Consider the following 23901-nt stretch of genomic DNA (forward strand, 5'->3'; position numbering starts at 1 on the left):
CTTTCCAAAGAGGAGTAACCTACATTTTCTGTCATTGAATGGGTTTTGTTTTATCAATTTGGGTTAATCATGGCTGGTGGAATATTTGTTTGGGTTTTAAGGCTCAGTGCATATTTAAATTAAAAATAATTAAAATGTGTTTGAAGGAAATCATTTTAATTGTTATGCTGCTTTCTAGCTGCAGCTATAGCAGCCATGATGGCTGCTATAGCTGCTATAGCTGCAGCTAGAGAGCACCAATGTCAATATATTTGCATTATATATATTATAAGTACAATTAAAGCTGCCAGCAGCGATGAATGGGGCCTCGCACCTTTGTGCACGTTGGGGGTACTGGCGGGATGCCGGCTTACGCGGCTGAGAATTTCTACGACCACCGGACAACTCGCCCACGAGTTTGACTTTTTTTTTCCCGCGCGGAGTGTGTGATGCTTCACATTTTGTATTGTAAATATCACCAAATGATTTTACATTTCTGCTTGTGTGTGGATTAAACAAATGAGAGACAATACCTTAGTGAGCTTTAATTTGCCAGAGATGGTTGTTTTTTACCGTCAGATAGGGATGTGAGAGTGGATTCAATCTTATTATCTAATTCCTTAAAATAAAACGACTAATTATATCTCCTAATAGACAATCTATTCCTTTAAACACAAGTTCTCAGGTCCACTAGCTAACTCCAAAACTTTAAATAAATGGCTCAAAAACAGCAAAAAGGTTACAATGTTTACCCCACTGGAAACATGACTCATTTTGTGGAGACTTGTATTTTGCAGTCCGCGACAGCCAGGAACAAGCCAGGCTCCATTCATGCATACACACACACACACACACACACACACACACACACACACACACACACACACACACACAGACACACAGGTGACTGTGTGATGGTGTGATGATCATTGACTGTCTGAATGCAGTTTTTCTCCAGAAGAGGGAGACTGAATCTCACTGAAATCAAAAAACTAGAGAGCAAGGGGGTTTGAGTCTGCTACACTGTTGTCAATTCTTGTAAAGCCAAGTGCAAACTGCTCTGACAGCATGGCTAATTTCACAACATCTCTCTCTCTCACACACCCACACAGACACAAACATAAACACACACGCACACACACACACTGTGATGCAAGCATTGAGGAAACAGCAGTTCAAGTTAGAATAGCTCTGTAGAGGGAAGCTACAAACACTATCTTGCCTGTTTGTGTTAATAATTAAGTGATTTAAATTGCTGTTAATTCGGAGAAGATAATTAATTTAGGTCTGTTGCAGAAATGTGTGTCTGTGAACATTTTTGGATGGTTGAGAAAAAAGCCAAGTTCTCACTGCTGACTTGTTCCTGAGGTTTGACTTTGTTAGAAATGTATTATTGTTAACAGCCATGCAGGTAAACTGAATGCAAGGGCTTCAGTCTAACAGTTAGTGTTGAGCTTTCCTGTAGTGTTAATGACCTTTAAAGCATAACTACAAAAAGCACGAGTGTAATTCTGGACTTGATCGTTGTTGTCATGGTAGGAGTACAGAAAAGAAATATCTCCATAGTATTCATAATAATCTCATATTATTTTTAGCATGAACTGTAATCGTTGACCTTTGGAAGCAGTATGAGAAACCAAACCATTTAAGCAGTGGGACTTGGTTTATTTCATACTTTCATTTGTCATTGACAGAAAAAAAAACTAAATTCAGCCAGCATATTGCAGGAAAAACACATATTGTAATGTCCTTGTGATTTCTCAGTTTCTGTGTTATTGGTTTCACCCAAAGATGATAGCAGCTGAAATGCTGCCCCCTGCAGTCGTATAGCCGAATGGGTTATGGTTTTGTACATCTATAGATGGATTGATTTATTTTTTTTAAAGTAAAGCCAAAAACAGTTCTACTTAGATCAAATGAATACCTATAGTGTTGTGTAAATTAAATGGAGTGAGTTTTAGAGTTATCTGAGAACATTATAAATGGCATATATGGAGCCCAAATGGACCCAAATGGCCAATTTAAAGATTCCGCCTAAAACCCCTTACCATTCTACCCCCCCTTTATTTTAGTATCAAAAGATTACTCCAAAATACCTCATTAAGAAACCAAAACTTTAAAGAACACCATAGAAAAAGAATACAATTGGGCTCAATGAATCCACAAGAGTCTCTGCTTTCCATCATACCCAATTTATGCACTTCCAAGACTGTTTAGGGACCCCAGTATGCAGAAATATTCAAACATTCAATTTTTAGAATAAACAAAAATAACACATTTACACTGCATGCAAAAAGCGCTGCATGTTTTTTTAGTTGCCCCAAACTGCATGGGATTGAAATAAAGTGGGCATGGCTGTGAAGGGGAGACTCTTGGGTACCGATAGAACCCATTTTTATTCAGATATCTTGAGGTAAGGTTTTGTGTCTCTTTTCCTGTAGAACGTGAATTTCTAGGTCAGCTCCTGGAGATCTCTAACCAGCATTGTCACATAGACTGGTGATATTTTAGCAACGTCAATGCAGTAATTATTAATCTGGGGACACACTAAAGTATTTTTTCCCCAACATCCATCATATTTTCAAAGTCAAAACCATTAATTGTTGATGGGTACAAACATTTTTAATATATCTGTAATGATTTAATTAGTGTATAAATAGCTGCTCTAGAAGTCAGTAATAAGTCACAACCATAAAGGCTAACTATACTTTTTGTATGGCCTCGTTTTGATGTTCTGTCTTGATATGAAAGCTTCTCTGTGCAGCTGATGTTTTGATATGTGTTTGATTCCCCAATTTTGGGAAAAATTTCTACCCTATTGTGTGGTTGTGGGTTATCTGACCCACTGGCACCGATGACAAGCATTAATAATTACTAAATAGAAATAGCCAATCTTCTCGCTGATGGTCTCGTTTACTTATGTAGGTCATATAGAGGCATCAGTATTAAATTGAGACCTTTTCCTAACCACTTAAAAGTTCCTCACAGTAATGTAAGTACAGGAGACACTCTTCAATAAGTCTGAACCAAATTTTCCACACCAGTGTTGTATTTCTAATTGTAATCCTTGTGGTTACTCCTGTACTGCTGTATTACACACATATGTGCTACAGAAAAAAACAAAAGTTGACAGTGATGCATTTTTCCCATAAATTGTCACACCTGACTTTATATTTTTGTGTTCACATAGCTGTTTTACAACAGGTCCATAATATGACTGAACTTTGGCAAAATAAAAAAAAAATACAACTATGTACAATATATAAAAATAAATAAAACACCTTTACAGTACAACATAGGTATCACTATAGTTGACAGACGATGGACTGTACCACAGCTGTATATGTTATTATGGTGCACATTAATAACATTTACAAAGATGTTTAAAGCAGATTGAATTTAAATTGGTGTCTTTTATGCTGCAGAATGACATTCTGGTGGTTCATATTGATGACCAACACAGGTTATGAACACAGAAGAAATGGTCGCTATAGAACCAACATATTCAGCACATCTGGAGTTTAGATATTGGTCCACAATTTCAGAGAGGCAGTACTCAAGTACGCAGCTGCTCCTCCAGTATTCTGTAGCACAACAATCACATTTTCCTTCGCCAGGAGGTGTTCCTGTGTTTCAGGCGCGAATAAAATATTTGTAACATAGGTCAACGTGTCACAGGAGTCACAGAACTCTGTTTATTGATTGGCTGTGGGTACTCTTTGGCTGCACTTCACAAGTGAAACTATCCCCAACTTTAGTTTGGCCACACTTCGCAGCAGAATCAAAACAGCCGCAATTTTGGAGCAGCCGCCTACAGTTTTCCATAGGCATTGCATGGCGGCTCACAGAAGGCCGCACATCACCGCTGCTCTGGTGTTTTAGCGGTGTAACTCTCAGCAAGAAAACAAATGAGTGTGTATCTCCCATAATGTCACAACTATACATTTGCCAGTTCTAGAAAGTATTTTACTTAAGCAGAGTATGGCTATTTATGTCAGACAACATTTAACATTTGAGAAATGTGGCTTCTAGTGAAAATAAGGAATGTTTAGCATAATGTCATTAGAATAATCAAAGCAACATTTTGAAAAAAGTTATGGTTTTGGTACCAAAACTCACTGGCACTAGCATCAAAACATTAAAAAAGATACCTAGCTCTATTCCTTATTCTGTACTGAAGTTCTAGGCAGGACTTTGACTTGTGGACAATTTTACTCCGTGAACTTTTCGCATGTGCCTCTTCATCAGCAGCCTTTCAGTAAATAACTCGTCACAATCCCCACATTTGTACGGCCTCTCCTCTTTATGTTTGGCTAAAACGTGTTTCCTCAGAGTTGAACCTCTGTTGAAAGATTTGCCACAGATGTGACAGCTGAAAGGCTTCTCTCCTGTGTGAGTTCTTATATGTTCTGTCATGTGTCCTTTTAGTTTGAAACACTTGCCACAGAAATGGCAGCTGTAGGGTCTCTCTCCTGTGTGTACTCTCATGTGGTTCTGCAGATTGCTCTGACAGGGTATGTGTTTGCCACATATGTGACAGTCAAAGTTTCCCTTGCCATCATGTGACTTGCTTTCGTGCGTCTTGAGATGCCATGTAAGCACCGTTTTTTTAGTAAATATATAGTTGCATATGTGGCATCGGTATAAGGTGGTACTGGTCTTCTCTTGAGAGTGCTCTGGATCTTCTGCAGGGGTTTGCGTTGGCTCTCTGCTCTCCTCTGCTGCTCTACAGTCTTCTAACTGCTGCACTGTTTTGATGAGTTCTTTCGTCAAGGCATCCCCGTCATCGCTGTCCTCTGCTGAGGGTTGCTCCTCTAGCCCGTTGATCCACAGATCCTCCTTCTGCTCCTCATGCTCCTCTTCAATCTGGGAGGGTCCTGGCTGGTCCTGGCACACACCCGGGCTCCACTCCTGCTGTTTAGGGACAATCTCCTCCACCGATGTCAGTGCAGTTGGCTGTTTGGCATCTGCAAAGACGGAAACAGAAATGCATTACACCCACTGAGTTGTAAGTGCCAAAATAGTGCTCCCATCAATCTACGGCCATCAGAAATTTTACCTTTGAGCTCAGCTGCCTCAGAACCATATCAACTTCATGAAGGGACAAACCAGTCAAGAGCTGAGCACTCAGTGGAGCCTCAAGCTAGGAACTATTTTCTTGACTGTTACAGTACAACAATGCCAATACATTAACATTGCATTTTTAAGGAATCAATTTTAAAGTATGCGTGTTGAATCTGAATACATAAAGGTGTGTTGCCTATATCCACCTTCTAAAAGGCACAGTATACAGGGAATCTTTCCTGAGTCTCAGAGGCATGAGATTTCTTAAGATTGCATGCAAATTTTCACAGACTCGTCATTGGGTCAAACTGGCTCAAATTTGATTACTTGAGTGTTTTTGTCGGTGTTTATTCTCTCCAAACAGCCAATCCACCGATTGTACAGATATTACCTGTCGTTAGCTAGCATCGCACGCACTGTGTTTGTGTGAGCAAACGCTTTGCTCAAATTGAAACTTTTCAAATACATCCGAGAGATCTAGAGCAAATTTGCATCTGTTCCAGCAACTCGTGTCTTTCCATTGGCCTTCTATAGTCAGTCGTCTATATTGAAGTAGGTTCAATTGATCAACCAAACTTGTATTGCACTTATTGTCATACAGATTAGTGCAATTCAATCTATGAAACTATGAGGCACTGCAGGTGACTTGTTTTTTTTAACTCAAATTAAACATTAGCATGTTATCAGCGCATTTGAGCTCATCACACGTATTGGTATTCACACATTAACATTGTTCTTCCTTGTCAAAGCCTACATTACCCACAATACAAATCTACTGCTCCACAGTTGGGTCAAGGATTCTGGTGTGTTAAGACAAAAGCAGCTAATGTAGCCTCGAGGCGCTAGCCTCAAGCAGAGCTGTGGAATGGACTCTAAGGTGGGTAAGATCACTTCTTTCTAACTCCACACCCCATATCTTTTTTTAATTTTCAAACGTGTAGTAGTTAGACCTAACAGTTGGTAATGTATCAGACTTCACACAGCTACCTCTGCAGACTCAAAAGGCTTTGAACAACATGTTCTAATTTGCAGTAAATCTTCCCACCTGATTGGTGTAATCAGAAGTTTGCTCTGTCACACCTGTAACCACACCCAATTGTGATGTCAATGTATTATCACACCCTAATCACAAACACATCTCTGCCAATATGGGGCTTTAACCTCTTTTGAAGTCATGATTTCATACCTCCACTGATTTCAAAATATATTGCTCACAGACACACAATAAAAAACTGCAGCAGTAATTACATGTACAGTAGCTTTATTGGCATTGCACTTTACAAAACAATACATTACAAGCAACGTTTTGCAAGTCAATAAGAAGAAAGCCACACATGAATTAAAGGCAGAATTTAAGGAAGTAGCCGTCAGTAACAAAGTTGAAAAACACAGTGTGAAAAGCTAATTTTGTATCATAATATAAATAACCCTTACGATGTATTTTATAGATGGATAGATTTATGCACTTGTCAAAGTCCAGCAGTTGTTTAACTATTTGCTTGGTACATTAAGTGTTTTAAGTATATTTCTTACGAGCGTGTTACATGTTAGATGTGAAGCAGATTACAATTACAGCGACTCATCAGGAGCATCTGAACAGTATGAGAAGTTGTATCAGTGCGGTGGATCATAAATGCTAATCTGAGGAAGCATGTCAGCTGCAACTTCAATTAACATACAAGCAGAAAAGATAAACCTATAAAAAAACCATAAGATGCCCTCAGACTCACTGTAACTTTAAACAGCAGCAAGCATCGGCATTGCTACAGCAACAGTATTTCATATGGAGAGGGTGACATCGTGGACCGTCTTCATGTGCCGTTTGAACACAACGAGCAGAGGAAAGCGTTGGCTGCACTGCATGCACTTGAACGGCATGTTCTCCCTGTGTTTGATCCTGGCATGTTTCCTCATGGTGGAAGATCTGTTGAAGCTTTTCCCACAGATGTAGCAGGTATAAGGTCTTTCTCCAGTGTGAGTCCTCATATGTTCTTTGACATGACCTCTCAGTTTGTATCTGTTACCACAAATGGGACAGGCAAAGGGTTTCTCGGCGGTGTGTGTTCTCATGTGGCAGATCATTTGACTCCTGGTGTCTGTTTTTGTACCACAGGTATAGCAGGTGAGCGCTTGGTTGGTAGGCTTCGGTAAATGTTTCGCTTCATGAACTTCGAGGTGCAATTTTAACTCGATTTCTCTCAAAAAAGGCTGACAGCAAACATTACAAAAAAACAAGTTTTTCTTCTTTGTAAATAGAGCTACTCCAGAGGATGGTAGCGGTTGGTCATCTGGTGATGGTGTCTCATATTTCATGTGCTCTCCGACTGTTGTAACTCGAGACAGGCTGTCTGGCGCTTCGTAGTCGCCATGCTCTCCAACTGTCACAACTTGAATTAGGCTGACTGGCACCTCATTTTCTTCATGCTTTCCAACTGTGACAATCTGAGTTAGTGTGTCTGTAACGTTGCTGTATGCAGGACGTACAGGTGTCTCCACAGACCTGGTGCAAAGTTCTGTCAGTTCCTCTTTAATGGGCAGGATGACTGGCTCCTGGTTGTCACTGGGAATACATTCCTTCTGTATCTGCTGCTCCTGAGCACAAACCTCCTGTGTAGGTGTGGGCAAATCGGTCTGCCATGAATCTGTAACAGTGGATAGGAAAATGTTTTTGGTAGCAGCTAGAACAATCACTTCTCTGATCACACAAGAACTAGATGTTGGGAAACTTGAACGATCCCCAGCGGCGGTGCTCGTCCTAATAGCAGCAGAGAAATCAAATGAAAGCTATGGTTTGAAAACAGTGACTATAAACTTTCATTAAATTGAACTTGCACACCAAACATTAGAAAAACACAATAGATATTCAAAATATCATAAACAGAACAACTGATGTGAGAAACAGAATGTGTGGAGAACGTGAGCCAATACAAGTGAGACGGGTGGAAACACATCAATATGGTGCACTGCCTACCTTTTTCTATCTGAGACATTTCACAAATAAGCACCCATAATATTCATAGATAGTGAGCATAAGGTGATAAAAAAAAAACTTGACTCAAATGGTGAATGTGAATTTATTTTATGAAAGAAATCAAAGTACTTCACAGGAAGTAGTAATCACACAGCAGGCTACCTGAGCAAATGGCTCCTATTTGTGATTGAGTAAAATGCCTCAAAATGCAACACAACACCAACACTCAACATCCACACTTGGTGGTATTGAAACTCCAGTCAAGGAGTCTGCAACCTTAGGCCGTAGCTTAACCAAAGCCACCCCGGCAATAAATGTTCAAGATATATTTTTTTGGAAACGTTGAAGTATCCTCTCATCCGCATGCTAAATAACCTCTTCCACAGCCATTGGCAGCTGCAGTTTGTTAATAATTTCAACTCAGACGAGGGTGTTTTTATAAGGATTACAGCCTTCTTGTATAGTAGTATCATACAGTATATAATGACTATGTCCTGATTTTTTATTTTTTAATTTGAATGTTGCTATACACGTTACCTATCAGGATGAAATAAAATTACAGATCCGTGGGAGATTTCATTTTGATGTAGTGTCATAAGTTATTGTTAATGTTGATATGGCACACTGATTAACAAGAAACTTTGAAAATGGCACTTCATATAAAAAAGGTTGCTGACCCCTGCTATAGTCTGTATGCAATACTGCTGTCACATTATTGGCTGTTTTCATCCCCTCTTGTTTTAAGGCAGTATTTTGCTTCTCCTTCAAGGTGTCGCACAATAACACTGTAGGAAAACATGTACAATTTAGCACGGCTCACACTCGTCAAATGGGTTGGCTGGTAGAGGTGAGAAAGATCTCCATGTTAGCGACTTGCGAGCGTTCATATCATCACGATGCTTGAAGGATGACACAGTTGGTCGTGTGAGGATTAATTTACTGCAGATTACAGTGGATATAACATGAACCTGGCATAAGCCTCGTGTAATTACAAATGCTGCTTCCATGCTTTTTGTAGTTTGGGTTGAAAATAGGCTGGCTAAATGAAGCTTTATTTAAATAATATACAATGGATCCCAGGTGTGAATAGATTTGATTTTGTGCAGCTGTGTTTCACCCCTTCAGGTCAATGACTTTCTCTCACAATCCAAACGTGTTTTCTGTGAGCCACTCCTCATAGAAAATGACTGGGAGATGAGGGGCCTGACTCCACATCCAGTCTGTACTATAATAACACCAAAAAGATACAAGGCCACAGGTTATAGTGACAAACAGGATATTACAAAAGACATTCAAAATGCAGTTTGCAGTATGTGACATCACATCAACAACTAATTAATTCATGCTCACCTTTAACAAAATAGTCACACCATTTTAAAGCCTTTTATAACATTCATTTAAGCAGCTCCTCCACCTGCTTTGCATGCAACCTTGGATTTTATGTTAACATGAATGGTGTCATAGTAGGCAGCGGTTCATTCAGTCAAGAAAGAAAACCTGTGATTGAAAAATGGTCAAACCAGTTGTCTCAGATGCAAGATAGAAGTTTTAGTTTTGCTATTGGTGACACAAGGTCATTTTGGTGAAAGACGACCATATTACTGGGCCTGTCCCGACGTTCTTTCATTTCTACTCCTGCCTATATAATTTGCAAAATCCATAGGTTCCAACATGGCATGCATTTGAAAAAAGCTAAAATAAACCCTTATTTATACTCAATGAGTCAACTAACACTTTGTGTACATTTTTCTAAATCTACACACATGCACTTTTATAAATGTGAAAAGGTAAACATAGTGCTTGTGATTCGGAAATACATATTTTATATATATATATATATATATATATATATATATATATATATATATATATATATGTGTGTGTGTGTTCTATAAGTTGTACATGTATCTTGACAATGAAAGTCACTTATAATTAACATTCTTTGGTAAGTTTTGTTCCCTCCACACAAAATAAAGTATCGAGCGCATATTAACCCAATACGTTTCTGTAGAATAAACCGTCTTTTAAGAGGGAAGTATTTAGTTAGGTGCCCTGAATTAAAAAAGAAAAAACACTGATATGTTTTCATGTTGTTAGGACGATAAATATAAATATTGGCATCGTACAGAACTGCATTATGAATGCATTATGAATAAAGCATGGTTTAAATGGTTTTATTTTGACGGGTTTGCTGTCTTCTCTACAGGTGATGTTGGCTTCCATTCACCATGTACGCTCCCTGCCATTAGCTAGGAAACAGGAACATTAGCTAACATGGCTTGCTAACGTAACGTAGCGTAGCTTGAATGTGGCGAATACCAAGCCCTTAAACTAACTTTACGCAGTGCTATCTGACGTGGTTTGGATAATTACTAACGTTAAGCGTAATATCAGCTCAGTGACCGACGGAGAGGTGCAGCGCAAACTGAGAAACATACCTGCCCTGTGCAGCCTTATCTCTGGTTTGTAGACCAAATCCAACAGCCGCTGCAACCTCTGGTTCTCCAGTTTCGTGTGGTACACCTCCTCCTGGTAGTCTACGATTGTCTTCTCAACGAATCCATAGATGTCTACCGCAGCGGCGGTTAATCTTTCCGTTAGAAAGACGTTGAACGACTGAAGCGTAGAGTTAGCCATCGTGCAGCCTCTGTTAGCTCCCTTTTTTTTGCGAGCGATGTGTTGCACGCTGTGTGCTGTGCATAGAGGTACCGTGTAGTGCTTCGAGGGGACCAGCCTTTAGCCAGCGATACGATATGCAACAATGTGTCATACCGCCATCTACTGTCCTGGACTGTGTATAACTGTAGAATAAAATAAGTCTAAAGACTGCATTGCCATATTCACACATTTTATGACCAATCGTCACCACATTACATTTCACCTGACATCCCTTTTTGTTGCAGGACACAGTTGTCCTTTCTGTATGAAATAATTGTAAACTTGTAAGCCTGTACAGGAATGTCATGGTACACCAGCCTAAGCTTTATTTAGGTTTTCAGATGTGCATTATGTACACTTCCATAACCAGCCCTCAATGAGTTACCTCGTCAGTATATGTAAAAACAACGTGTTGACACAAACTAAATATAAAATGAGCAGTTTTGTTAGTTCACACAAGCGCCAATGTGGAAAACATTGAAAATGTCAAAGCTTTCGCAGAAGTGGACCACAGGTCCAGTGAAACGGGATCTGAGGAAACCGAACCCCAGTTTTCTACTGATGCACAAAAGATTAATATCATGTTATACAACAAATAACCAAAATATTTGACTTCAGTGTCTTCGATCAGCGTAACATTTTCTACTGACAAAATGTAATGTGGCACCTTTGAAAATATCCGAATGTGATGTCCCACTGTCTACATGTGGCCAGCTACCAAAAGAAGGAAAATGCAGCCAACAATGAGATGGACCCAGGACCTCGTCACCGATAGCTGCTTTTTCTGTCAACATGAATGAAACCTCATAGTGGGATCTCAGGTCTTATTGCCGTGGCCCTGCATGTGTCTCATCACGTCCTTCTTATATGCAAACAGTCTGCAGCGATGTGCTTTCTCTCCTGTGTGTGTGTTCTTATGTGTTACACCATGTTGCTCCTCTGCCTGAATCCTTTCCTACAGACATTACATGCGTATGGCCTCTGTAATGGTACATTTGTTAGTATATATTTCTACTTAGTATATTGTGTAAATGCTCAAGCGCTTGTACTTTTGCTCTGAAATCAGTTAATCTTCACTGTGTTAGCGTACATGCCCAGATGTATGTATCTTTCTTATTGTTGCAAAAGAAGAATTCACCCTTGCCTGCGCACAAAGATAACTAACTGTGTTGTGTATGAGAATGTTCCAGCGCCAAGGCCATCTGGCCGCTTGTTTTGGTTGCTGGTTGTTTGTTTTTCATTGTTGTTTCTAGCAGTCTGAGACCAAAATGTCTGAAACATCGGCCCCCACCTTTGCTCCTTCTGTATAAAGAAAGAGCGTTCCCTGTATACTTAGTTCTTCCTCACTGAGACTGTATGATTGAATCTTCTCTGCGCAGAGAATAAATACTCAAAAGACAACCTCTGGTTTTCAGTATTCTTTATTTCAGCATTAAAAGACTCACACAAAGAGGGATTTCTATTTAGTATATATTTCTACTTAGTATGTTGTGTAAATGCTTAAGTGCTTGTACTTTTGCTCTGTCCTCAGTAGACCTTCACCCTTAATGGAAATATTATATTCTTATAAGTATTTGATATTCTTATAAAATAGAACTGTTTTTCAACTTGTTGTGAAACAAACCATCATAAGCTTGCATCATGTAACTTGTGATCCATGCAGCAGCTGACTGCCTGCACACACACACATCCTCTTCTTCTCTGTGTTGGATAACAAGTACCTATTGTATATTCACATGTTCTATGCCTTAAGGACACAACGTATATATATGTGTGTGTGTGTCTGTTGTTACACAGATAAAATACTTCTTATACTTCTTTTACTTCCATGGCCTGGAGCAGGATGTTCCAGTACACAGGCCTCCACCCTTGATCCCTCTCTATATAACTCTTTATGACTTTGAATCTGTAGTGCACATTTCTACAGACTCTGGGTGACTCTGTGTAACTGTGCCTCTTCTTGCAAGAATAAATACTTTTAAAGATAAGTTCTGTTTGACGATATTCTATATTTCAGCTTAAAAAGACTCAACAGCGGGTAAAATGATTTTCCACCACAATCCTCATGTATATTCTCAGACATTCAACTTGTGCAAATCTTTTGCCACATTCTTTAAAACAGTGTGAATCTATCTGCATCAGCATTCATAAGTTCTGGCATTTTCTTATGTCTGTCTTGACTCTTGCCTAAATATTGGAGTAACTTATTATTCTTTCTTTTATACAAAAAACCCCTGTGATAATGATTTATATTAGAAGAACATTCATTGAAGTTTATACTTACAATTTTCAGGCACTTGAGTTTTTCCATTTCCTGCTACTTTTCTCTTGACAGCAATTATTGTACAGTTACATTTTCAGAAATAGGCTATCATTAATACATTAATATCACAATATAATTGCAATAATTCATATTATTCTCCTTTCTATACCTTCTGACTTTGTATAAGAAGGAAAGGGCTTTAAGACGGCAATGTTCCATTCAACATCTTTTGTTTGCTGTAGAGAGTGACAACTATTCTTTTAATGTTTCTAATTAATACAATCAGGCTTTGTCTAATTTCAAACAACTCCAGAAATTAAGTTTTTAACAGCTAGTTGTTAAACTAGTCTCTTGTTCAAGACATTGTAATATAAACTATAGGAAACATATTTGGATGAGGATTGCCAAAGGGTTAGGGACGATGTGATAGAAAATGTAGTTGTGCTCGTACATTTCTACTGTGATTTAGTTTATGTGCCTTACTCACTAACAAAAGTATATATGTGACATATGATTGTGTACCTAGAAGGGTGGTAACAGGACCATCTGGGTTATCTCTGCCTTTTGCTTTGATAAGAGGGAGCAACCAAGTGGGGGTTGCAGTTTAACCAGAGAATGTTGAGGTGTGAAGATTCTCAGTGATAAAGACACATGTCTTTGTGTGACAAGGCTCAGAAGAGGAAGGGGATGACTGGAGGGTTCAATGGGGAGCTTGAAACTGTTGATCAATTGTATCTAATGTAAATACCTGAGGTTCCCCCCTACTGTGTGCTGAGATGCTTAAGAGCAGGAGACAAACTGAACTCTTTGCTCATCCTCTGCAGACTGCGCTGCAGTCTGTATGACGGTGAAGCCTTCTCTGGCCAGAGAATAAATACTTTAAAGACAAACTTCTTTCCTCAATGTTTCTTGTTTCAGTATTCAGTGTTTATTGGACTCACTCGGTACTATTGATTAGTTTTTCTTCCACCACAACGATTAAAATGGTATGTTTCAATAATTTACAAGTAGAAGTAGTGGTAATCCATGTGTAACAGCCACAGTATTGTTCCTTGTGTTTTTCTCAGTTTCCCTCTCCTTCTGTGTCCCCAGTCGGTCCTTCTGTATTTTTGTGTGTGGATCCTCTCCTACCGCTCACTCTCCATTCCTGCTCACCTGTTCACCTGCCATCAATCAGCTCACCGCCTCTCCCTGTCTGCTCACCTGCCTTGTTAGTTCATCAGCCTTGCTGTTTTCAGGATTATTCCTCGTCAGCCAGCCTGCTTGCTCGTTTGCCTACTAACCCGTCTGCGACTCAAATCCAGCCACTTTTTTCCACCCAGTACAGGAGGTCCCGCCATTTCTCTTCGCCCTCCTGTACTGGGTGGAAAAAAGTGGCTGGATTTGAGTCGCGGCTACCGCCACCAGCCATTTCATTTAATCTGAATACTTTTTGAATAAATCAGGTAAACCTCATCAGTCTCTTTCATCTGTAAAATGGCATTAGCCCTGGTCTCATTCTGTAACAGTTAGACAGCATACATACACAATAATGGTGACAGGTAACACTGGTGTAGTGATTACCATGTAACAAATATAGAAGACCTTTTGTTTTCATGTTAAATTGAATTGTTCTAGTTATATCATAACCCACATCAGGATGTCCTTTTCCAGATGTGTGTCCATGAATATCCAGTTAAAAAAAAAGATATCTGATCACTCTATAATATGTAGCAATGATTTTGTGTGATAAGCTTTCAAATAGTAGTTTCCACATTCATGGTATGAGATAGTTAATATGTCCTACTTTGTATTGCATGTGTAACAGATATATGGATGGGGATCATTGATTCTCCTCACATAGCACCATAACAGTGATGAGTGCTTGATTTTGGTTTGATTTCAAAGAAATGTAAAATGTTAAACTTTTTTGTTCACTGAGGCATTACTGTTGAGGTCTGAAACATTAACGGGGCAACTGTGAACATTAAATATAATGTACATCTTTTATTCTCATATGAATATAATACAGCCACATTTGACACTGATAGTTGAAAATAGATATGCATTTGTACATGTTAAAGTGCAGTGCAGTATATACAAAGTGAAAGTGTAATTAACACCTCAAATAGTTGAGATGCATCCTGGGATGTTTACAACCTTAAGAGGTAAATGCACACTGAATCCCAGAAGTCAAAATACTGCTGCAGCGCTGCATCTCTATATTTAAGGTCGATACACTTGGTGACATCTGAAGGAGCACAGCTGCTGTGACATCACTGACTGGAGCATTGGAAGTTTTAAGAGCAGTGCAAAGCAATTATTGTGATTTTGTCAAAGTTTCTTTCATTTAAGAAAAAACTAGGAAGCTCTTACTTTGATTGGGAGTCATGGTGAAAACTCTGAACACGTAAATAAAACATTTCCAGTTATGAATAAATCATATTACTATTTCATGTTTGCTTTATCACAGGAGACATAGGAGCTACCGTGTGTGTGTGTGCGTTACAGGTCAGTTTAACCAATCAAGAGCCAGGTGATATCAATCAAAACTAATTCAATATCAGTGAAAAGTACACAACCTCTGAACGGGCTATGCTGTGTTTATCTAATATCTTGTAAGATGCAACATTTTACTGCTCCATGTCATTATCATTCTGCAGCGTTTTCATTGCCAGGCCCCACAGAGTTACACTGGAGATAAACTGGCCTTCAGTGGACCTGTAGGAGCCACTATTGGGCCTGCTAGAAGACGTGAGGGAACTGCAGTGATTGTCTGTGGGAGGGAGGTAGGGCCTGCCCACCCCACCTCTGCCCATCTCCACTGACATATTCCCATTCTCCACATACGGACCGTACACAACCTCCTGAGACAGGTGGGGTTTGGCAAGCTTCATGTGGTCTGTGGCCGCCGGGGCTGCACCTCTCTCCTGGTGGTTGGAGGAGAGGAGGTGATGGGGTACCAGCGAGCGCAGCTCAGGAAGGGGGGTGGGGGTAGAAGCCGGGCTGAGGTGGATGCTGGGAGGTGGAGTCTCTATATGTGGTGGTGAAGTAGTAGTCGGCAAGGGTTTCTCTAACCCTGCATGGGGCATCATGCCGGGGAAATGCTGCTCACTGGTTGCAGGAGGTTTACTGTGGCTGACGGGTTTGGGGAATGTGGCCACTCCATCTGAGCTACAAGGTGGGTCAGAGTTGTCTGTAGCAGGGCTGTCGGCTGGAGCCCCCTTGCAGTGCATGTTGCTGTGTCTCCTCAACATGGCAGAGCGGGTAAAGCTCTTTCCACAGGCGTTGCAGATGTAGGGTTTCTCACCAGTGTGTGACCGTATGTGACGCTGCAGGTCCCCTGAGCCAATGAAGCATTTCCCTAAAATAATTAAGAACACATATTGAGTGTAAAACACGGTGCAGACATTAGTCTATACTGAATACATTTTTTTTTTTTAAATAAAGCCCTAAGTGATGTCATCAAAATGCTTGTTATGTCCAACCAATAGTCCAGAACCCGAAGATATGCAGTTTGCAGTCACATGATATAAAGAGGAGCAGAACATTTAGAGACCAATAAACAATTTTTTTATATTTGCGTAAAAAATAACGTATCAATTATCAAAATATTTGCAGATTAAATTCCAGTAAACTGACTAATTGTTTCAGCCTAGAATAGTGTTTTATACAACTATGTCTGCAGTGTAATCAATGTGAATAAGACTTTCAACACTATAGACACGGTTCTTTACCACATGTGGCACAGCTGTGTGGTTTTTCCCCGGCATGACGAGCCTTGTGCTTCAGAAGCTTTCTGTGCGTGTTGAAGGATTTTCCGCACTGGTCACATGTGAATGTCTTGTCTGTGGTGTGAGTCCTCTTGTGCTCCTTGAGATTGCTCAAGTTGTTAAATCCTGAGGTACAAGACAAGCACAGTGGAAAAAAATAAAATAAAAATCACCAGTCTACACAAAATATGTCACAATTTTCCAACTGTATCTGTGGACTAAGAAGCTCACACTACTATTAATACTTGATAAAGGTTCAACTTAAGAATGAGGACATTATGTAAGAACTACATATAGATGGATAAAAGAAATAATTAAGATAATTGCTTCTGCTGAGAGCAGTCATTTACCTCGACCACATATATCACACAGATGTGGCTTCTCTCCTGTGTGGACCACTTTGTGACGATGGACATCTCCTGATGCAGTAAAGCTGGAAAACACAGATGAATATTCAATTCATAGGCAACTGTAGAGACTATTATATATTATATCATATCACTGGGGCTAAACTATAATCTATTGTAATTGGTTAATTAGTCCAGTATATCCACAAATTCTTCAATTTCTTAATTATTGGCTAAACATTATTGGTATGCCTGAAATCAAGTCACGCTTTAGTAAACTAGTCATGAGTAAGTAGTCATTTGCAATAAGTAAAGGAAGACACACAAACATACAATACACAACAAAGTGACAAAAAATACTTATACAGGGGGAAGGTAAATGAGGAAATTGCACACATAGAAGGTACTATACCTTTTACCACATAACTCACAGATGTACGGTTTCTCTCCAGAATGTCGCCGCAAATGTGTCTGTAAATTTCCAGCCTGTAAAAAAAAAAATCAGTTAGATATCTCAATATATTATTCCCATCTAAGAATAACTCAAATCAGAATAATACACCAGACGATACCTGTGAGAAGTATCTCCCACAAACATTACACTGGAAGGGCTTCTCACCTGCAGAAAAAAAAATTGAGGTTTTCTTCTGAAAATATTACTAGAACTAAATTACAATTATTACGGAAACATGTCATTGTATACCATGTGTGATTATACGGCCAGTTTAATCAGTAAATACCGGTATGTGAGCGCTTGTGCAGCTCCAGGTTGCTCGGGTGTTTGAAGATCTTCCCACACACCTCACAACAATACTGCTTGTTTCCTATCGGCTGCGGTGGCTCTGGCAAAGTTTTCAGATTTTGCTCTTCTTGGTTCACAGGTGGAGGACTGGGAAGTTGTGTATCTGTTGTCGTCTCTGTAACCTGCTCTCTGTCTGAGTTAAGGTCCTCAACGGGAGCTTCTGAAGCTTCAGTCTGGACCACAGACTCTTCTTGATGACTCTCTTTGGGACAGCTGAGGACGGGTTCACTCACTGATTCAGCAAACATCTCCTCCAATGCCTTCTGAGATCGGAGGTAGTTGTATTTCTTCAGGTACACAGCCTTCTTTGGGCGCACTGGCTTGTTGAGCATGGAGTCCGCTGAGTTAGCGTTGGGGGTGTTTAAATTATCTGAGGGTGTTAAAGAAGAGACGGGGTTCTTTACGACTGCCACAGATGTGCAGGGAGGATTGGGCTGAACTGTGTTTCCTGAGCATACGGGAGTGTGGCTGACCCCAAGCTGACACGGCTGCTCTTCCACCAGCACCAAAGGGCACGGGCCTTGATTTAAGGCTGCACTATTAGTCTCAAGTGCACTTTGTTTAAAGTACTGCTTACTATAGAAGTTACGGAGCTTGTAGCCATGGACAAGCTGTTTTTCTACAGGTGCTTGAGTGCTGCTAGCTGTGTCACAGTTTGAGGTGCTATTAGGCACAGAAACAGGCAACCTTTTGGTGTGGTCCACATCACTACTGAAGCCAGGCCTCGGGGTTTCAGAGGGACAGTGGAGGTCAACATCATGAGGAAGACTACTGCTCCCCAAGAGGCAGTCATGCTCAGAACTCAGCATGCCCGGAAGAGAAAATGATGTGATTTCCACTGGTGGAGGACAAGGCTTGAGGAAAGTATTACACATGCTCTGAACATTTGGAACCTGCAAACACTGAGCAATGTCCAAGAGTGCTTGCACATTATCTTGGTTGATGTCAAGATGGGAGGTGTACATGTAGTCCAATATTTGGCCGATGCCACTGACATCCTGGATGACCAAGTTGAACACCTCATTCTTCTGACTGGGGGAATTTTGGAATAATGACCTGGAAAGATCAAAGCAGTATTTTTAGCATTATGTTACTGTAGAAGAGCTGCATATGATTACTTAGCTATGTGATAAGGAAAGAAATATGCCACAGATTCACTGACATGCCACATAAAAGCACCTGAAATAGGAGCTGAAAGCAGCCAGGACATTCTTGTGGGCTTTGAAGCAGACACCTTTGACCACCAGCATGCAGTCACAGAGCAGACCCTGAATCCTCTGCTCCTGGAGCTGCTGCAGGAGGTAGGAGCTGTGGCTGGACAGGGTGTCCATGGTCAATCAGCTGCTGAATCGCCCAGCTCCAACTTCTCCATCAAAACACTTTCTTAGGGGACACAACATGACAAAAACAACAAATCTCTTATTAAAGAAATATTAATTATTTTTCTGGTTAGCTTATCCTTGACATATCACCAAATAAAAAGTGACGCAAGCGATGCCTCTTTCATTTTTCAAATGGTAATATTATAGATAATTCAACAACCGCGCAGACTCCAGTGTGTCTGTCCTACGAGACCACCCATGCAAAAATTTGGACGAAAACGGCTAACAAGCTAACTGCAATGCTATGCTAACCAACCTCGACGACGCGCAGTGTGAACCGGTGCAGCACCAGATCCCTGAAGAATTACATTTACAAACGAGAATAGAAGCCTCAAATGTCGTTAGTTCAGTAAAGTTTTCCAGAAACATAAATACAAACCTACGTCTGAGAAGTCCACCTTTTATGTGGATGATGGGTCACTTTATCCAGCGTCAAAACGTCACCTCACTTCCTGGTGCAATCCGTATTTCGCTCCGCCTAAAAGCAGACAACATAAAATGATTATTTTTAGACTTTCAGCCTATGGTGTCAAATTGGTTTAACTAGCTCATGAACTGGCTGCAATTTAGCTCTTGATTAGAGGAAAAAAACGTTGGACAATATTAATTTCACAGTGGTCGGAACATCTCTCAACTTGCATTTTACACGGAAGACTATTAATGTTGTTCATGGTGTGATCACGTGTGTTTTGAAAACATCCCACGAATGGAACAGAACAGGCGGTTTGTAGCATTCAACTCGAGGCTCACCGCATCTGTACGCTTTGATAAACATCAGCTTCTAGCGTTTAGAAGAGCAACATCTCGTCTCTACCTTTCTTTGGTTAACTTTAGCTCGTTCCAGCGCTGTGGACAGTCGGGTCCCGCTTTCGCACGAGGATTGCACCGACTTCGGTTTGACGTATACGTTGGTATCGTTAGCATTGTCTGTGTTAGCACATTCGGTTAACTCAAATACGGTGTAGTCAAGAAACACGTGTCGTTAAAATGGTGTTCTTCACCTGCAACGGCTGTGGCGAATCCCTGAAAAAAGCTCAGGTTGATAAACACGTAAACATGTGCCGGGGATGCCAGGTCCTGTCCTGCATCGATTGTGGAAAAGATTTCTGGTAATTTTCGGTTTACTCAAGCTAATGTTTCCTTAACCCACGTAGCGTTATCCCCCTAATCTCAGTGTGTTAAATGGTGTCTCTCTGTACGTGTTGAACAGGGGTGATGACTACAAGAACCACGTTAAATGTATCAGTGAAGACCAGAAGTATGGAGGCAAAGGCTTCGAGGCTAAGGCAAACAAAGGAGATGTGAAACAGCAGCAGTGGATCCAGGTAAAATGGAGGGAAACGATAAACATCCCAGTTTACTGTCTGTATTTGTGGTTTTTTGTTGCTTCTAACTTGATGACCCCCCCCCTGAAGAGAGTCCATGACGCCATGAATAAACCTGGAGTCAGTGCTAAGCTAAAGGGTGTGCTCCAGCAAGTCAGTTCATATGATAATGTCCCAAGAAAGAAGGCTAAGTTCCAGGTTAGTATTACTTACCAATACATTTTGTTTTATTATCCACACTGTGTGATGAACAACTGGCTTGCCTGCATTTACTAATCAATATCTATTTTTGGTGTCTTCCTCAGAACTGGATGAGAAACAGTCTTAAAATAGCCAACACCAGTCTTCATGATGAAGTGTGGGACATCTTCGCTGCAGCTGACAATGTAAGTTACTCTGCTTAAAGGTTACTTTTGTTGTTGTTTGGCTGTTCCCATGTGCACATTATCACTGTCTGTCAGCATACATCAAAGTGAACAAGTTTTTAGTGTAAGTTCAAATAGTTAGAGGTTTCCAGTGGCCCTGATGTACATTAGAAACATGCTACAGAGATTTATTTTATCTCACACAGATGATATAACATCTAGGTTATTGTGTATATGGTTTTCCTCATACTATCTGGTTGTAATAAAATGTAGTCATGGAAAAAAAAAGGAAGTTCCTCATGTCTTCAATATCTCAACTGACTTTCATTACTGACCTATGATCCGACAGCCTCCCGAGGCCCCCCAGGCGACTAAAGAAGCCGAGCAGACGGTCGCCAAAGTCAAAGCGGATTCTAATGGGAATGAAAAGCAGAACGGCCATCAAGACGGTGATAAGAAGAAACTGAACAAACGGGAGCGCAAAGAGGCCCGTCAGCAGAAGAATGGGAAGGTTGCGAAAGGTGCCGATAAGGCGGTTGCACAAGAGCCAGGAGAAGGTAAGAAGAAGAAAAATGACAGAAAGAGAAAGCACAGCTCTGAGGAAGACGGCGATGGAGAGCAGAATGGTGCCGATGAAGAGACATCCAGCAAGAAGTCAAAGACAAGTACGGTGTTTTCTAAAAAGAATGCTGTTCTTACAGTATTATATGATCAGTTGCTTTAAAGCATCTTTTTATATCTTTTAATGAATCATAAAAGATACAAACACATTACTGAGATATTAGACTGTCTGTTTTATTGCTGTGTGCGCTTGTGTTTTGAAAGTGTACATATGTATATTTAATTATATTACTATGTATATTTAAAAAAAAAGTCTTTGTCTTTCAGCTGACCAAGACACTTCTGTCAATTCAGAGGAGACTGAGGATCAAGAAGTTCCCAAAGGTAACGTGGATCCTGACATGACTGTGACTGACATCTTTCAGGAAATAAATTATGTAAAATGAATAGAAAAAGCCACCAGGGGTCAGTGTTGCCCCCCCACAGCTAATTTAAGTATTAATAAGTCTCTGATTAACTTGCAGGCAAATTCAACTGGAAGGGAAATATCAAAGCAGTACTGAGAGAATCAGCTGACCAGGAACTGCCACTGAAGAAACTTAGGAAGAAGGTGAGTTATGGAGCGTTATAAACGCTCTGTGGACTGTTTGACTTCTAATCCCAGCAGCACCGTGTTCATCTAAGTATTACAGTAGTACTTATACTCATGGATCACTATAGGCAAATGATAATTACTACCATTTCTTTTTTTTCTCCTGCAGATTATCATGTAATTATCATTTTTGTGTTTATTACGCTAATAAAAAGTAGTGAAACCAACAACTTAGCTATTTACTGAATTTAAAAATACAGTGTAGCTGTTTCAAACACTTTTGGGAAAACTGTACAAATCAAATTACTCTACTGTGTATAATTGTGTATACTGTATTTGAAATGTATTATACTGTAGTACAAATTCTAATTAGGCTATAGTCTAAAAACAGTATTGTTCTGTTGACAAATAAAGTAACGTTAGTAGTGCAAATAGGCTTCCAGGCCACAGCGACGCGCTGGTTTCAGTGCATTTCAAAATGTTTAATAAGCCTGAAAATAAACTGTAGACTATAAATGCTGACCTGGTTTTGAAAAGTATTCATAAAATACTGAATTATGTGAGTTACGTTGGAAAAATGTAATTGTATGTGGGGTTGTTTTTTTTCAGGTGTCTATTAAGATGTTAAAAAGCTTTTTATTTCTCTTTTACAGGTTGTGGCAGCGTACTACTCTTTCACTGGTGATGCGAATTTTAAAAAAGAGGAGGATGTGCTTGCACTTTTCAACAAGAAGATCAACAGCAATCCCAAATTTCGAGTCTTGAAAGAAAGAGTTAGACTTGTAAAGTAGACATGTTTGTCTCACCCGTCTGGCATGAAATGTATGTTGTTCATAGACTTTTGAAATTTAAAAGCCCTATATAGTTGTCTGCCATCCTCCCTTGGATGTTTTTGTACAGATGACCTAATCTCGAAGATTAAATAATTTTATAACTGAATTACCTGTCCTGTTCCCGTTCAGTAGCTTTACTGATTGCAGTGGCCTCGTCAGCAGGAGGAAGACTCTGTTACAAATCACCTTACAACGTGTCGGTATTGTTTTATGTATGAAATGACAATTGTGATAGACGGCTGCTCTGTTCCACATTCCAAGCCCACGGTAAGGCTGGGAAATGGCACCTTATCTGTGGGATTGGATGTTGGAGTGGGGGAAGGGAAATAGGAGAGGTGCACCTGAGGTGAATTTGACTCTCACACGGGACGAAGCTAATGCACATTCCTCGGCACCCCGAACGGGGTTCACTTGGCCAGGTACACAGAAGCTCCATAGAAGCAAGACGCTTGGTGTCAGCCTCAGGTGAAGTTTTAATGCTGTCTGATTTTCCACCGCTAGAATGAGCAGCCCCTTTACCCTGTAAAACACACACACACACACACACACACACACACACACACACACACACACACACACACACACACACACACACACACACACACACACACACACACACACACACACCACACACACACCACACACACACCACACACACAGAGACAGGAGGAAATCTGCCCAGCTTTATGAAGCTCTGCTAATCCCAGCAGGTTTAACACTGATGCTCATTCATCACACTACTTACTTGTAATTGTATATTGCATACTTTGGGTATTAGTCAAGCTGTTACTCAAGTTTGCTGGTATTAAAATAGTGTTTTCTAGTCCACAGTGTGACTCAATATTGCTTAATACTTTTGTTTGAGTCCAGACCCCACAGGATAGTCCAGAACAACTGACACTAAGCTTGTCTTTGCTGTGGCAAAACAAATCTGAGATCAACATTTTATTTGTGCCATTTGATATTGCAGGATTAACTGGCCATGTGTTTTTATGGGGCAGTTTCTT

The 23901-nt window shown here is 40.2% G+C and overlaps 3 protein-coding genes across 7 annotated transcripts; 1 reads left to right on the forward strand and 2 right to left on the reverse strand.

The window, feature by feature from the left end:
- Positions 1–1660: 1660 nt before the first annotated feature.
- On the reverse strand, positions 1661–10711 carry LOC137879625 (zinc finger protein 679-like). Of its 3 annotated transcripts, XM_068720501.1 has the most exons (3): positions 10453–10711; positions 6774–7685; positions 4867–4946 (listed from the first exon to the last, which is right to left on the reverse strand). In XM_068720501.1, exons 1-2 carry the CDS (start codon positions 10649–10651, stop codon positions 6823–6825), a joined length of 1062 nt encoding a protein of 353 aa, XP_068576602.1. In that variant the 5' UTR covers positions 10652–10711; the 3' UTR covers positions 4867–4946; positions 6774–6822. The 3 variants fall into 3 exon arrangements, with proteins under 3 accessions (XP_068576603.1, XP_068576602.1, XP_068576601.1); XM_068720502.1 differs by lacking the exon at positions 6774–7685 and having other exon boundaries at positions 1661–4946; XM_068720500.1 differs by lacking the exon at positions 4867–4946 and having other exon boundaries at positions 6129–7685.
- A 4195-nt stretch (positions 10712–14906) lies between these two features.
- zbtb49 (zinc finger and BTB domain containing 49) lies at positions 14907–19667 on the reverse strand. 3 transcript variants are annotated; one of them, XM_068720553.1, is made up of 8 exons: positions 19598–19667; positions 19016–19219; positions 17775–18892; positions 17607–17653; positions 17447–17520; positions 17038–17120; positions 16652–16813; positions 14907–16278 (listed from the first exon to the last, which is right to left on the reverse strand). In XM_068720553.1, exons 2-8 carry the CDS (start codon positions 19165–19167, stop codon positions 15548–15550), a joined length of 2367 nt encoding a protein of 788 aa, XP_068576654.1. In that variant the 5' UTR covers positions 19168–19219; positions 19598–19667; the 3' UTR covers positions 14907–15547. The 3 variants fall into 3 exon arrangements, with proteins under 3 accessions (XP_068576654.1, XP_068576655.1, XP_068576656.1); XM_068720554.1 differs by having other exon boundaries at positions 19602–19629; XM_068720555.1 differs by lacking the exon at positions 19598–19667 and adding an exon at positions 19475–19545.
- Positions 19668–19900: 233 nt separating this feature from the next.
- On the forward strand, positions 19901–23000 carry lyar (Ly1 antibody reactive homolog (mouse)). Its single transcript, XM_068720556.1, has 8 exons — positions 19901–20327; positions 20429–20543; positions 20634–20741; positions 20849–20929; positions 21258–21573; positions 21797–21853; positions 21994–22079; positions 22715–23000. Exons 1-8 carry the CDS (start codon positions 20206–20208, stop codon positions 22850–22852), a joined length of 1023 nt encoding a protein of 340 aa, XP_068576657.1. The 5' UTR covers positions 19901–20205; the 3' UTR covers positions 22853–23000.
- Positions 23001–23901: the final 901 nt, after the last annotated feature.

This window comes from Cebidichthys violaceus, unplaced genomic scaffold (genome assembly GCF_023349555.1).
Source record: "Cebidichthys violaceus isolate CVI_PGR_0920_01 unplaced genomic scaffold, fCebVio1.0.p SCAF_25, whole genome shotgun sequence".
Classification (NCBI taxonomy): domain Eukaryota; kingdom Metazoa; phylum Chordata; class Actinopteri; order Perciformes; family Stichaeidae; genus Cebidichthys; species Cebidichthys violaceus.